The 14,158-nt window shown below is 39.7% G+C and overlaps 1 protein-coding gene across 12 annotated transcripts in view; it reads left to right on the top strand.

Annotated features, from left to right (window-relative positions):
* The window catches only part of CACNB2 (calcium voltage-gated channel auxiliary subunit beta 2), a 374,689-nt gene that overhangs the window by 334,712 nt on the left and 25,819 nt on the right, over positions 1-14,158 (top strand). For 8 of the 12 annotated variants that reach the window (XM_038529965.1, XM_038529967.1, XM_038529973.1 and 5 more), the window contains 4 exons: positions 3,649-3,725; positions 9,059-9,192; positions 13,149-13,229; positions 13,701-13,759. In XM_038529965.1, the coding sequence (XP_038385893.1) occupies positions 3,649-3,725; positions 9,059-9,192; positions 13,149-13,229; positions 13,701-13,759 (351 nt within the window). Of the gene's footprint in view, positions 1-3,648; positions 3,726-9,058; positions 9,193-9,337; positions 9,358-9,812; positions 9,875-13,148; positions 13,230-13,700; positions 13,760-14,158 lie in introns of all 12 variants that reach the window. The other 4 variants (XM_038529966.1, XM_038529971.1, XM_038529968.1 and 1 more) reach the window with 2 other exon arrangements.

Here is a 14,158-nt window from a genome sequence, read left to right as displayed (position 1 = left end):
CTGCCTGGCGAGGCAGGGAGGCATTTTAGAAATGATGGTCTTAGACATCACCAGGCAAAAAGCAAGTCTCATGATCCGTTAGTTTCGTCTTCACTTGGGAAACTCAATTTTCAGTTCTACCCACTGCTAAGCCCTTAAAGGGAAACCCAGGGTGAAACCAGTTAAAACTGCCTTCACAGATAGCAATTAAATGAATTATGCAATAATCTGGGGCTGGATAAACCATCCTAGGATTCTTAAAGTTGTGGCCCCCCCTCATAAGAGAATCACTGGAAGAGCTACTCCGACCTGGAGTGAATCTGAAATTGAACAGGCCAGTCCCAGAACATGGCCTGCTTTGCCCTGTGGGGAGGGATGTGATTTGGGCAAATCTTTTCGCTAATGTGAATAGCCGGGCTTCTATTTTTCCTAGCTTAGATTTTATTTGTTTCTATAATGCTGCAAAATCCTTTGTCAATGGTAAAATTTTAGCATTAGAAGAATTTTTGTGTGTGTCAAGCACCTGCAAACAAGTAAAACAGACGATCCTTTTTGGTTTGGAACACCCATCTTCTTTAGTATTTTGTAACTGTCAGGCTCTCTTAGTTCAGATGGTATTCTTCCCTTTTTGGTGACCTCTATCCATATTTGGCTTTCGTTAATCCCTGGCTGATGGGCGGCTCTCAGATTGTGAGATGCGTTCAGTCATATAGAAGTAGATGCGAGGAGACCAACAAAGCATGCACATCTTACTTGTAGGATGTTGAAGATCTGATTCTATTCATACAATTTCCAGTGTTCTACTGGCTTTAGTGTGTATTCTTCTATTCTCTGGATCGATACTGGTATCTTAATATTAGCTAACAAAATTTTATAATGTGGAAAATTTTTATAGGGTATAGATATTGCTGGTTTCAGTTTGGTGATATATATAGTTCATTGAGGTTTGAGGTTATCTCATATAGGGGGCATTTGTATTGACTTCATTTGTTGGGGTAATTCAGCATTTTCAAGAGTTTTCGTGGTCAAATAAGTTTAGGACAGTACTAGGTAATAGGAAATTAATTACCTTAAGGATTTTTCTGAGCCTTTAATATGTTAATGTATCCTATGAATCTAGGTTAGTGGGATGGGGATATTTTCCATGTATATACGAAAATTATCTTAAATTTTTCTTGGTTCATGTCTTTTGCAATAGTGTTTTATAGAATGGATTATGGAAAATTTGGGATGGGTTTTTGCAGAGATAAACTTGTACATCTTTCTCTGCTTATTCATGTACAAACCAAGAAAGGAAAACTATTTCTCAAAGAGTAGGAAGGGAGAGCTTTTGGCCAAAATTGTTAAGGAAGCCCATGGTCGTCCTCTGCCTCCCAAGTGGGCATCCCTGGTCTGATGTGAGTCATCAGCTCAGCTTTATAAGGATCTGCAGAAACAATAAGTATCAGAGCCTCCACCTCATAGATGAGGCAACAAAAGGTAGGGAACTTGACCAAGTTTGCACTACTACTAGGCAGTAGAACCCTGATGAAAACTCGATAGATGTGACTGTAGCCTGACCTCAGACAGACTACAGCACTACTCTGTACATCATATAGTGAGGGCCGGGACAGTAAGGACAAAACATATTAATATTGCCATTGCTATTATTTACTATATTAGATAGATTGTTCTGCTATTTCATTTTTTTTCCTTAAAAGACTAATACTTTGGGGAGTAGCATCTCATAATTTATTCTAGGGAGCTAGGTTGCCTTTCCTACAACTATATATTCTTCTCTTTTGATTTTCTTGATTTTATTTTGTCCTTTTTACCTAAGCTTTTGCTTCAGTACATGAAGGCATTTTTACTTGTTTTCAGAGATTTTTACATTTGTCTTCTAGCATTCAAAATACAGTTTTGAGTACATAACTAGAATTCAGAGTACGTAAGAACTCTGATTTTTTTTAAGTTTTTTTTTAATTTTTATTTATTTATGATAGTCACACAGAGAGAGAGAGAGAGAGAGAGGCAGAGACATAGGCAGAGGGAGAAGCAGGCTCCATGCACCGGGAGCCCGACGTGGGATTCGATCCCGGGTCTCCAGGATCGCACCCTGGGCCAAAGGCAGTCGCTAAACCGCTGTGCCAGCCAGGGATCTCAAGAACTCTGATTTTTAAATTATAAAAATTGACAGAAATCAAAGGCAATAATTTGGGGCAGAGCTCAGGAATGTGGCATTTGTCTAGAATTAAAAGTTAAGGGCAAATTTGCATTTTGAACATTTTGACTATTTGCGGTGTTCCTTGAAATTTTTACACAATTCAAATAATACTTTGACTTTTATTAAAATTCAACAGAGCCATGCTTGAACTGAAGTTAGACTTGGTACTGTGAAAGAAGTAAAAATAAAAACCAAACACACAAAGAACTTCTGGAAGAAAATGTGTAGGTCCTGGTAATGGATATTCTTATAAAACAATCAGAAGTTGCTTCTGTAAATACCACTTTTTATTAATTTTACATACTGTCTGGTATCCTTGTTAAATGTACTGGAGTATCTCTTAAGAACTTCAAAAAGATACAGAGGCCTCCTTCTAGCTGCTGTAAGTTTTTAATGTTGGTCTGTTTTACACATTAAAATGCCAGAATAGTAGCAATACAATTCAGCCTGGTTACTGGTGTTTTCGGGAATTTATTTTTTCATATTAATATTTATGTAACTTAAACATTGCCCTTTGGTGCATAGACACTGTAGCAGATTCAATTGGACCCAGGGTTGGCTCTGATAATAAAAATGTTAGACAGTAAGACTGTCTTGCCAAAATTGCCTATCACTCGCTACTTCTTTCCATTGTCCTCATCTGTGAAGGGGGGGCCTTTTAGTCATAGGACATTTAGCGTGCCAGGATGCTGGTAAAAGCATAAATGCTCTGGTTCTGATGTTAAGTCTAAAGTTTCTAAAACACTGGTATATTACATATCAAATTTTAGGATTTACTGGTCCCAATGTACATGCTCTTCAAATTGTACCTCAATGAACAAAGTTGAATCCTCCATGTTGGTCATGCTTGAGACATGTTCCAAATGCTAAATGCTGTCGGAGGGTTAAATCATGTCACACTGTCATGTTCCTTTGTGTATCTCGTAAAGGTTAGCAAGTTTAGTATTGCTGTGTTTTTCTTTTATAGGCTGCTCAAAAAGCTTCAGTACTTTCAGTCTTAACACACTAGAAGTAACCAAGCTAAGACAAAGAAGAGAACCAAAAAAAAAAAAAAAAAGAAGAAGAAGAGAACCAAACAAGAAGAAAACCATAAGTCTTGTCATTAACCTTAAGGTTCTCTGCATTATTTCAGAGGCTCTCTGACCTAAGAAGCAAAGGAAATCTCTGCTGCTGTCTCTCTGTGATGCTGGTAGAGAATGTGAGGGCTGCAGAAATTACCCTAGTTCTCTTCCATTCTCCCAGGGCCTTTTAAAATTAAACCTTGAATTTGAAACAGAGACTATTACATGGCTGTTTCAAGTACTCCAGGAATCTCCACTGGGAAATTACTATTTGTCTCCTTGTAGGAAAGGCAAATTTAAAATTCAGTAAAAAACACAATGACTAATCATGTTTATTGAGCAATACAAATGTTTTAATATCTGAAATAAGTGTCAAGTGTAATATAAATTTTTGCTTTACTCCAGTAAATCAGGAGGAAATTCATCATCCAGTTTGGGTGACATAGTACCTAGCTCCAGAAAATCTACACCGCCATCATCCGGTAAGTAGGAAATGAGTGCAGAATGACACATTCTGCATTTCATGCTTTCCTCAATCTCACCTAGTTGTGTGAATCTACATACACAGGTTCAGTGTGTGAACCCTAGAAGGATCAAAAGCGATCAGAAATAGGAATGCTTACGTGGAGTAAGAAACAACACGGGGAATTTTTTTTCAGGGCTTTGAAAAAAGGAAGTACGTCTGTGTGTTCCCTGTAAGTTGTTTAGATGACCAAAGTGATAAGTGTATTTAACTTTTTATGCCTACACACCTCCCACTCTGGTGCCCAGCACAGCATCAAGCCTCAAAGTTAAATAAAGACAGAAGAAAGATAAAAGTTTTTGAAAGGTAGGAAAACGAGAATAAAGTGATGATGGAGTGACTGGCCTAACCTGAGTTTTACCCCAAAGACTCTGTGGAGGGTGTCAGAGATGAGTAGAAGTATTGAAAAAAGAGAATCCCTTGTAGGAAGAGGGACTCCTGTTTTCTTTCCAAGGCAGTGGAGAAGGGCACTACGGTAAGCAAAATTTGAATTTCAGATAAAGAATGAATACTTTTTTTCATATAAGTACTGTATGAGAAATATTTACAGTAAGAAAAAACATCTGAAACTCAAACTTGGCTATATTTTTCTTTGTTAAATCTGGCAACTCTACCAATCTGTGTAGAACTTGGAGTTGTATATAAATTGGAGATTAATTGATAGAATTGCAGAAAGCCCATGATCACCAGAATCTTAGTTTGCTAAGAGAAGCAGTTGAGTCAGAATAAGATTGCAAGGACTCCCCATCAGAGTACTGGAGCAAAATGATTCTTTGTGTGATTTTGAGAAAGCTGGAATTGTGTAGAGTGTGTGTCTGTGGACAAGTTAGGGGAGTAGTTGCACCCTAACTAATTGTCTTAAAAACAGGATTCTCCTATTACTCTTGATGATGCCTCATTCCTGAATGTTGGCAGCTTTTAGAGACCAGTTGAAGGCTTCTTAATAAAAATGATAGAACTTTTTAAGTGCAAGATCTGAGCACAATAAGAAATAAATCATTTTAGGATGCATATTGATTCCAAAAACCATGTATGTACAGCTTGCAGTAATTCTGAGTTGCCCCAAATTAAGTAAAATAGTATGTTTGAAATGGAGATGGAAGCCCTTTTAGGGCTTATGTCTTATGTGAGGCATATGTCTTCCCTCCATCAGTGGGAGGGGAGCTGTTTAGTGAATGCACAGGCTTATCTCCGCTCCTTCTCAAACATGTGAAGTTACAGAGATTATGATCTAAAGCTGTACCCTTTGTATGTATCTTAAAAACTGCCTCAGAAACTCGAGAGGACTGTCACCAGGTTCCTGAAATGGGGAAATGTTACATCATATAGTGAGAGGGCTCATCTGCTGACATCTGCGGCTCCATCCGTAGATGTCAGCGCCACTCCTGTAGACCAGGAAAATTCTTCCATTTCTTTAAACCATACTGTAGCCGTCTCATGGTTTTGGTAATATCAGGAGAGCAGGCCACATGCATTCTGAAGAGTAAGTTAGTGTGTTTGTAAAAATAATATTTCATTTTTGTAGACAGATGTTTGTCACTACTAAAATTAAAGTTTAATTTACTACAATAAAGTAAGGATGATTTAAAACTTGATGCAAGTGTTATATAGATACAGGACTTTGGAATAACTTTTCTGATACCAAGAACAGAAAACACTTGTCACTTAATGACTGGAGACATTTGCCAGCTACGAAATTTGGAGTAGGCACATTGGGAACCTGCTATAATTTTCATATTAATACCTCAACTTCTTTAAAGGAAAAATCTAGAAAATTTCTACAGAGAAGTTTCCCCCACCCCACCTTCCAGGGTAAACTGCCTAACCAATCCAGTGTGGATTGGCCTAGAGATGTAACTTTCACCTGTATCCCCCAGAGGCCCCATCTACATTCACCTCACCCATTGCTGGACCGAAGAATATAAGTGTTTGCCTAAAGCAAATATACTTGGAAGTTCTCAAGGATTTGGAAAAGGAGAAATTTCCACCTCGCATCTGGGTAATGGAGTAGTAGCCGGTTACACAACACATTCCCCGTACCTACATGTGCGTACCCACACAGGTCACCCCAGCATGCCACTCAACTGGACCTAAGTGTCTAAGATGAAGTTACAATTTAGGTCTCAAAAAATGTTTCCAAGGCTCTCCACCAAAAAAAATAAAATAAAATAAAAAATAAAATAAAATAAAATAAAAAAGGAAAGAAAGTAAAGAAACATCATTCTGTTGAGGACTAAGAAAATAAACTATTTTAATATTTATGAAAGTAGTTTTTCCCAAGTAAATACTAATATTTGCCAAGGTCTGCAGATACAAGTATGAAACAAAAAAGGGGTAACCATCTGAGTCTAATAAAGTATATGGAACTATGAAAAAGAGTTGAACATGCTTCTTAACTGTCTTAGTAAATTTCTTTAATGTGTTTTGAAAGTGGCCAAATGTTTTAGAATTCCCTGTGTTTGGGAATAAGCCCAGATGCTTTTAAATTTAAGTTAACCAAAAGTCAGAACTAATAAATTAGAAAGTTCTCAATTTGGGATTTTGAGCCCTTGCATCCAAATATAGGTAAATTTCAAACCTGACTTGGGTTCTCAGGCTACGTGTGGGTTGCCAAACATCTGGGCAATATTATAGCTAAACTTTGTATGCATTTCCACTTTTACTTAGAAAAAATATTTCAAAAATCCACCCACTGGTCACAGCAGACCAGACTGAATGGCCAGATCATAAAATCTCATGCATGAACTTTGCCAGCGTCCTGTCAACTAACACGCCTGCAGGAATCCTGTTTCGGAGAGGCTTTCAGGAAGTTACCATCCCTTGAAGGCCTTTATAAGCCCAAGAAAAGAGGAGAAAGGTAAAAGTAGATGGGAATTTACCACCAGAAGAGAAACCGATCTGACTTGGTTAAGGTAGATCTAGAGATAGTGAGAAAACTGACCTGGATCCTCTCCATAGTATCCAGGCAGACACTAACAGCATTCTTCCCAAGTTAGGATTTAGGGAAGAGCATTACAGGGTTATGTAAAAGTCAGCCTCAACTTACAGTGTTTCTGTCGCACACCACGTACTGAGCCTTGCAGTGCATCAATATGTGTGGGCGGTATAAGGAGAAAGACTTATTTACTAGGTAAGTCTCACTAAATACCTGGAATTAACTCGGTCTGTTACTCCTTTCACTGGAGAGGGAGTCCTCCCTGCTTGCTCTGCAAGCGGCCCTTAATACGTGCAATGTGGTGCAAACGGTGCTGGGGAGTCCCACTCCATCACGCATCGTCGACCTCATCAGATGAACCAAAGGAACAATTGAACGAGAGATCCTAGTTTTCAAAAAGGCTGAGTCACCCAATATCCGTAATAATTTCCAAATTGGAAAAAAAAAAAATGTGATGGCTGTCAGGTGATCTGCCACGATTGGAAGAGGTTAGCAGCGGCTGCCTGTGTGTGAACCCCCATGTTCCCCCGTGGGTGGCAGGAATGCTAGCTGCTTAGTGACACCAAACCGTTCCTTCCAGATGCTCCTTATCTGAATGTGCTGTGGGGGTTTATTTGTTAGATTGAGTAGACTCTCTTTTCCAGGACTCATCTAAACCATAGAATAATTCTCTCCGGAGCTCACCTCTGGTCCCTTCCTGAATCCGGAAAGTGAGGACCCCCACCTGGAAAGCCCGGGGAGCTGAGGAAGGGAGGGTGCCTGCATTGAGAGCGCCCCCCCAACAGGCAGCAGGGTGCAGGCATGGGCCAGGGGCGCACAGACCCAGAGCCTCGCCTCTGAGTCCTGGCTCTGCCAAGTCCCTTAAACTCTTTAAGAGTCTTATCATTTTAGTCTTTTAAAAATAAGAGGGTTGAAAGTGATCCTCAAAATACTTTCCAGTTCCGATTCTGCAGCTGATGAAATTCTGTAGTCATTGCACGTGGAAGCATTTTATCAACTTTGGAATGAGATGCTGGATCTTTTTGTTGTTGTTGTTTTTTTATTTAACACTGAATCTTTCAGTGCTCCAGTTTTCCAGACAAAAGATTTTAAAAGTGAAAGCATGTTGAACCCCAGGCCTAAACCTCTCATTCTCCAGACGAGGGGACCCGTGCCATGCTCTCTGGCCTCTCTGTGTCCTTCCACTCTGTCTCTCATGTTAAATGCATTTCTAGAAGCGCTTTATAGAAATCGTCAGAAGTCTCTTATCAGGTCATTTTATAAGACTCATTTCATTTGGAGATCATGAGGTCCGGTGCTCTATAATTAGTTTTCAGTCAGGCCTGCCAGACAGGGTACATACCATCTTGAAATCATTTTATTATTTTTTTAAGATTTTATTTATTTAAGAGAGAGAAAGCACACAGAGGGAGAGGGGGAAGCAGACTCCCCGCTGAGCAGGAACCTGATGCAAGGCTCCCTTGATCCCAGGACCCTGGGATCATGACCTGAGCTGAAGGCAGATGCTTAAGCAACTGAGCCACCCAGGTGCCCCTTGGAGTCGTTTTAATCTGGCCCATCCTGGAAGCCTCCCTGAATCCTTTGCCTTGTGTAGGACTCCTTTAGGTTGCCTGAATTTAAGATTTTTCTTTTTTTTTTAAGATTTTTAAAATGTATTCATTCACAAGACACACAGAGAAAGAGGCAGAGACACAGGCAGAGGGAGATGCAGGCTCAATGCAGGAAGCCTGATGCAGGACTCGATCCCAGGACCCCGGGATCACGCCCTGAGCCAAAGGCAGATGCTCAACCGCTGAGCCACCCAGGCGTCCCTGAATTTAAGATTTTTCTATTCTCGCTTTTCCTCAAATGCCTGTTGTGTTTTTCATGAAGCTTTTCACATTGCCCTTATTTTCACACAAAAACAAGCAAAATAAGAAATCTGAGGCATGTTGTTATAAGGTTTCCAATGTAGTTGCTTATTATTGAAAAGGTGACTGATGATCCCATAAGGCGCGAAGCCGGATGTTCTGAACCATATTCATCTACAGGTGACGTGGAAAAATACCAGTACTGTATTTGAAACTACACATTAAAAATGTTTCTCTAAAATATTACCCAGGAGGTCTAGCAGGCAGCTCATTTGTGCAAGCAAGCAGTTACCCTGAGGGGAAATCTTTGGGTTTTGTTAGGTTTGATGACATTGCGTTCTTAACGTGTCTTACTTTACATTTTACTTTGTTGATGATGCTCAGCACTCATGATAGATCTTTTACTATGGTTAGTTTTGTTTGCTTTCGTTTTATTTTTTTTTTTTTATAACCTGTTTTTCCTCTCCTGTCTACCTGATGATTTTTGAATTGTTTGTCTGTATATAGCTATAGACATAGATGCTACTGGCTTAGATGCAGAAGAAAATGATATTCCAGCAAACCACCGCTCCCCTAAACCCAGTGCAAACAGTGTAACGTCACCCCACTCCAAAGAGAAAAGAATACCCTTCTTTAAGAAGGTAACAATAACTTCCAAACTCCCATCTGTCCACCTGCTCACCTGCACTGCGTCACATTTCTGGTCCTGTTGACTGTCTGCGTCCTTTGATAAGCCAATAACGTGCATGCTGTGTTATTCTTTGTTTCTTTTCCATGCTGCTGTAGCTAAGCAGAAGCAGAAATCGGTAAGTTTACATTGACATAAGCTGTGTTTATCCTGCCACTGGCATCATTAGCATTAAATCCCAGTTTCATTTAAATGCAGTCATTCCTATCCCAAGAAGAGAACCTCTCAAACAGCTAATTGAGTCCATGCCTTTCAAACCGACTAAATTCAGTGAGTGACCTTGTTAAAGCAAGATTACAGTACTTATCCTTTTTGATGGAATAAATATCTACCACCAAGGGAATCTGTTCCAACATTCTGAGATGTCAAACGCTGACAGCTCCAAATAATGCACCTCTACTGTGCATGCTTATTCTGTCTTTGTCTCTTTCTTTTTTTCCAGAAATTTAACTTATATCAATCATATTAAAACCATTATTAGATTCTGATTTATGCTATCCAGATACATAGCTTGTACTAAAAGAAATTATTCAATTTTTAATTTAGTCAGTATTTAAACTTCTAATCCACTAGGTGCAAAATCTGCCGATGAGCAAGACCATTGGAAAACTGCAGGCTTGTTTTGGCGGTTTACTGTGAGTTTCTCCTCTTGTCCTCTATAAGTACTCTCCCCCTGTTCTTGCCTTCTCAGTCAGGTTGCAGGACCTCACCTGTCAGATAATGGGGCAGTGGCCATGCGTAGAGCCTTTGCCACTGGCCAGGCAAGATGCTACACGGTGATGCTCCTTGTCCCCTGACTGCAAACCAGAGTATTCCAGAGCTCCCTTTACTCCAAACAAAATCTGTTTCTTTTCACACGTTTTGTAGCTTGAAAGCATTATTTTTTAAGGACATCACCTCTTCCCCACCGCCCCAACACACACACACACACACACACACACACACACACAATTTCCATTCCTTCCTTTCTTTTGACACACCACTTTGCACAGCCAACTGTGCTGTCTTCTGGAATCCTACTTCCTACTATTGAGCCATGTGTCCTGCACAAACCATGCGGACATCTCGTGACATGTGTGGAGGAAAGCTGCCTCTGTCCCAAACTCTGTGTCCTTGGTTCTCTTCCCCTGCACACAAGCATTTTGCCACATGGAGGAACTCTAAAATTATCCATGAGATGTCAGAGACTGCACTGTAAAGTTTGTTGTTTTGTTTTGTTTTTAAATAAATGAGGATTACTTTTATAATGGAAGACCTCGGCGCTCCAGACAAAAATGAAAACCTGGATTTTTTTGTGTGTGTGTTAACACAGACAGCCCCTGCTTGATGCAAACCCGCACAGTGGGCCCTTCTCTCTGGTCCTACCTTCTCGGCGCAGCTAAACCTTGCAGCCAAGTGACAGACAGTCTTCCTAGTGCGGATGCCTAGAAAATCAGCATCCCTCAGACACTCTGAATTTTATAGAGCAGTGACATGAACTGAAACCATGTTAGTCGAGATATATTTTCAAAGTTTGCTTAGTCTTAAATTCTCAACCTTGAAAAATGTTGATTGTGATTTTTCAGCTAAAGAATTGGAACAAATAAGGCTAGCAGGAAAGAGTAGGTAAAAATGATGGTGTCGGTATCCTTAGGGCATAAAGTACCAATATTCCATCAAATAAGGTAATTTCTGTAGCTACCCTATTGAATAAGAAGCTGATTGATGACCAGCATGGGTAATGCTTCGCTAGTTGGCAGCCAGAGATCGAAGGAACCAAAGACCTCCAAAATACTGGGCCACTTAATACTTACAGACTCAAAATAAAATTTCTTGGTAGCTATGCAATTCATATTCCCAATTCCAACAATGGAAAAGGTATTCTTATACTGAATAGCTATAAGGACTTGGCTTCTAAACATTCTCAGTATGATCCCAGACGGAATCACTGTCATGACAAATATGCTTATGATGCCTTCGGCACTGGTATTCATTCTTCTGTTATTGATTATGTGGTGAACTTCAATGTAGAGCTCAAAACCAACAAGACAACCCGAGATTCATGGATGAGGCTGTTTTCCATGTTTTAGGCTGCTTTTAGACTGGTGCTTGTGGCCTCTGTGCTGTTACTGTATTATGTTTGTCTTGTTTTGTTTTGTTTTGTTTTTTTCCCTGTTTGAAAATGTATTTTACCTTTCTTGTGTCTATTAAAATTAAGTTTGAACACTAGGTAAAATCTGAAGGACTAAAATTTGACAGCACGGTCACAGCATTATTTTCACCCCCCATAAATATATTTGTCTGCTACTCTAGACGAAATCTCAACATGGAAACTATTGAAGCTGAAATGCTTTTTAACTCCCCGCCCCGAAGCAAGTTAAATTCGATCAAAGTCATAAAGTTTGTAATGGGCAATTTTTTAAAAAGATTTATTGATTTGAGAGAGTGAGAGCGAGCGAGCACAAGCAGCAGGGAGGGGCAGAGGGAGAGAGAGAGAATCTCAAGCTGATTCAGCGCTGAGCACAGACCCCCAGGCAGGGCTCTCAGTCTCCTCACCCTGAGATCATGACCTGAGTCAAAACCAAGAGTCAGAAGCTCAGCTGACTGAGCCGCCCAGGTGCCCTGTAATGGGCAATTTTAAGCAACAGTAGAATGTTCTTGGGCAACAGGCTGATGCAGAAGTTCACATTCGCACGTTAGTTTTGCAATTTCTTAAAATAGTTAAAAAACTTTTTTTTGTCTCTGTGATTCTAAAAATATATCTTTTTTAGACACTCCTTAATGCCGAAAGATTCACATGACACTGATTTGTTTACCTCCGTGTTTAAGGCCTGTCTCTCTCTTCTGCAATAAAAAAAAGTCATTTTGAGTCCCTGTAGCATTTTCTGCTTTGGAAATAGCTGGTTTTGATGTAATCAAGCAGATTAGCTGTTGTTACCTGAATTTTTTGAAAAAAAAAAAAAAAAACTTATTTTGACCATTTTATGTGAAGCAGCTAAGCTGAAAATTTTGCGAAATTTTAGAAATTGCTGCAAAATTTAGCTCCTCCCTCTGCTCTTCCAAAAAGGAGAGGAATTATCCTGGAAAGGCATGAATTAGTTATATAACAGAGACATTACCTAAACCACTCTAGGGAAGCATATTAGATGTGCAAGTTGATAGCAAACCTGTGAGGCCCCTGTAGCGTGCTTGAATATGCTATCACACATTAACCACCTTCCTTCCAAGACACATAAACCTTATATTTCAAGTTTCCACGTTTCAAGGTCTAGAGACCAGAAATTCAAAAACATGAATCACTAACCTGTGCTAGTGACCTTAATTACTGCTTGCTGGAACAAGCATGCCTGTTAGCCTTAAACTCTCACAGTAATGCAGGGATTTTCAAGTATTTGGTAATGAACTTTATAATGTTTCAAAATTAGGCTTTATCCAGGTAAGACAAACCTCTAAGATGCAAAGCTAGCTAAGACCTTTCTTTTCTCCGTACTTAACCACGATAGGCCTGATCGTTCAAGTCTTCAGAAAACTCTCAAATGCATTTGAAAGCCGTGTTAACTTCCAGTAAAGCCTAAAGCATCTATTCTGCATGAGGCATGTTTCTGTTCTTTCACCTAGTTTTTGTTCAAAAGCAGCACTTCCTGCTTTAGGAACTAATATGTCAGTAGTATTTCTTGAGGAGAGCAAGAAAACTGTAAACAATTCGGTACCTTGAGAACTTTAGGAAAATAAGCCCACCAATCTTTGTTTGAGTTTATTGAAGAAAGAGGCAAGTAATAAAAAAAATGTATATTAAAAAAAAAAAAAAAAAGGAAAGGTCTGGAAAGCCAGTGCCTCCTATTACAGAGTTCAGAAAGAATAATTTATACTTAAAATATTTAAGTTCCCCTGCCTGTCAACCATCTGAAGTCCTCCCCTCTCTTTCTGCAGACAGAGCACACTCCTCCTTATGATGTGGTACCTTCCATGCGGCCAGTGGTCTTGGTGGGCCCTTCTCTGAAGGGGTACGAGGTAAGTGGCTGCCCTCTGGCAGCCTATACTTGACGTTTGCTTGCTGAACTGCTCTGTGACCCCCACCTCCCTCTTGAATTTAGAGCTTAAAGACTTCTAGCAGGGAAGCATGTTTTTTCCAGGTTGTGGTATATATCTCTTCCTGTTGTGTTCTGTTTTTATAGCTGTTGCTTTGGAGGTTTTGCTAGCTTCTTACTCAGTCTGGGGAAATGGTATCAAATGGAGAGTGCCTGAAAACACTTGCAATGTCAGTGTATCGTCACTAAAACATCAGGATAAATTTGGGGAACTTGGCCTTTTTAATTGTCATTGTATCAGAACTCTGCAGCAGAAAAATGTGAAAAAAAAAAATGTCATATGTGCAGTGCTGTCCAAATGGGAAGCCCAGGTTTTTAAACAATCTTAGGAATATAATTGTTGTAATTAGTACTATTTTCATTTTATCTTAATGTATTGCTTGCTCAATTGCAGGTCACAGATATGATGCAGAAAGCGTTGTTTGATTTTTTAAAACACAGATTTGAAGGGCGGTGAGTATTTCAGAATACTGGTTTTGTGGATTTCTTCTTGAAGATGACAAAAGCCGGGTGGGACAGGCAGGTGATCACAGAGAAAACCACTCTCCAAAGTCTGTATGGTGATGGGCAGTAAGTTTCATTCAGCTCAATCTGATTCAGTAAATATTTGTCGGTTTTGCTCAGCACATCCTCAGTCCTAGATAAGCAGCTCTCTGTTCCTGCACCTGCCTCTGTGAGGGGAACCTGGCCACATCCCCACTGACCTGTATCACCCTAAATTTATCATTAGCTGGCTCTTAATGCTGCCCAGAAATAATATTTAATAGCTCTCTTCTATTCACTTTTCTACTCTTCAAGACTTCTGTACCATTTCCTTTCTCACCAAGCCCCAAAACCCCATCTCCTCTCCCT

Source organism: Canis lupus, chromosome 2, assembly GCF_011100685.1.
Source record: "Canis lupus familiaris isolate Mischka breed German Shepherd chromosome 2, alternate assembly UU_Cfam_GSD_1.0, whole genome shotgun sequence".
Lineage (NCBI taxonomy): Eukaryota > Metazoa > Chordata > Mammalia > Carnivora > Canidae > Canis > Canis lupus.
Note: the sequence above shows the minus strand (reverse complement) of the source record. Positions and strands in the feature narration are given on the sequence as shown.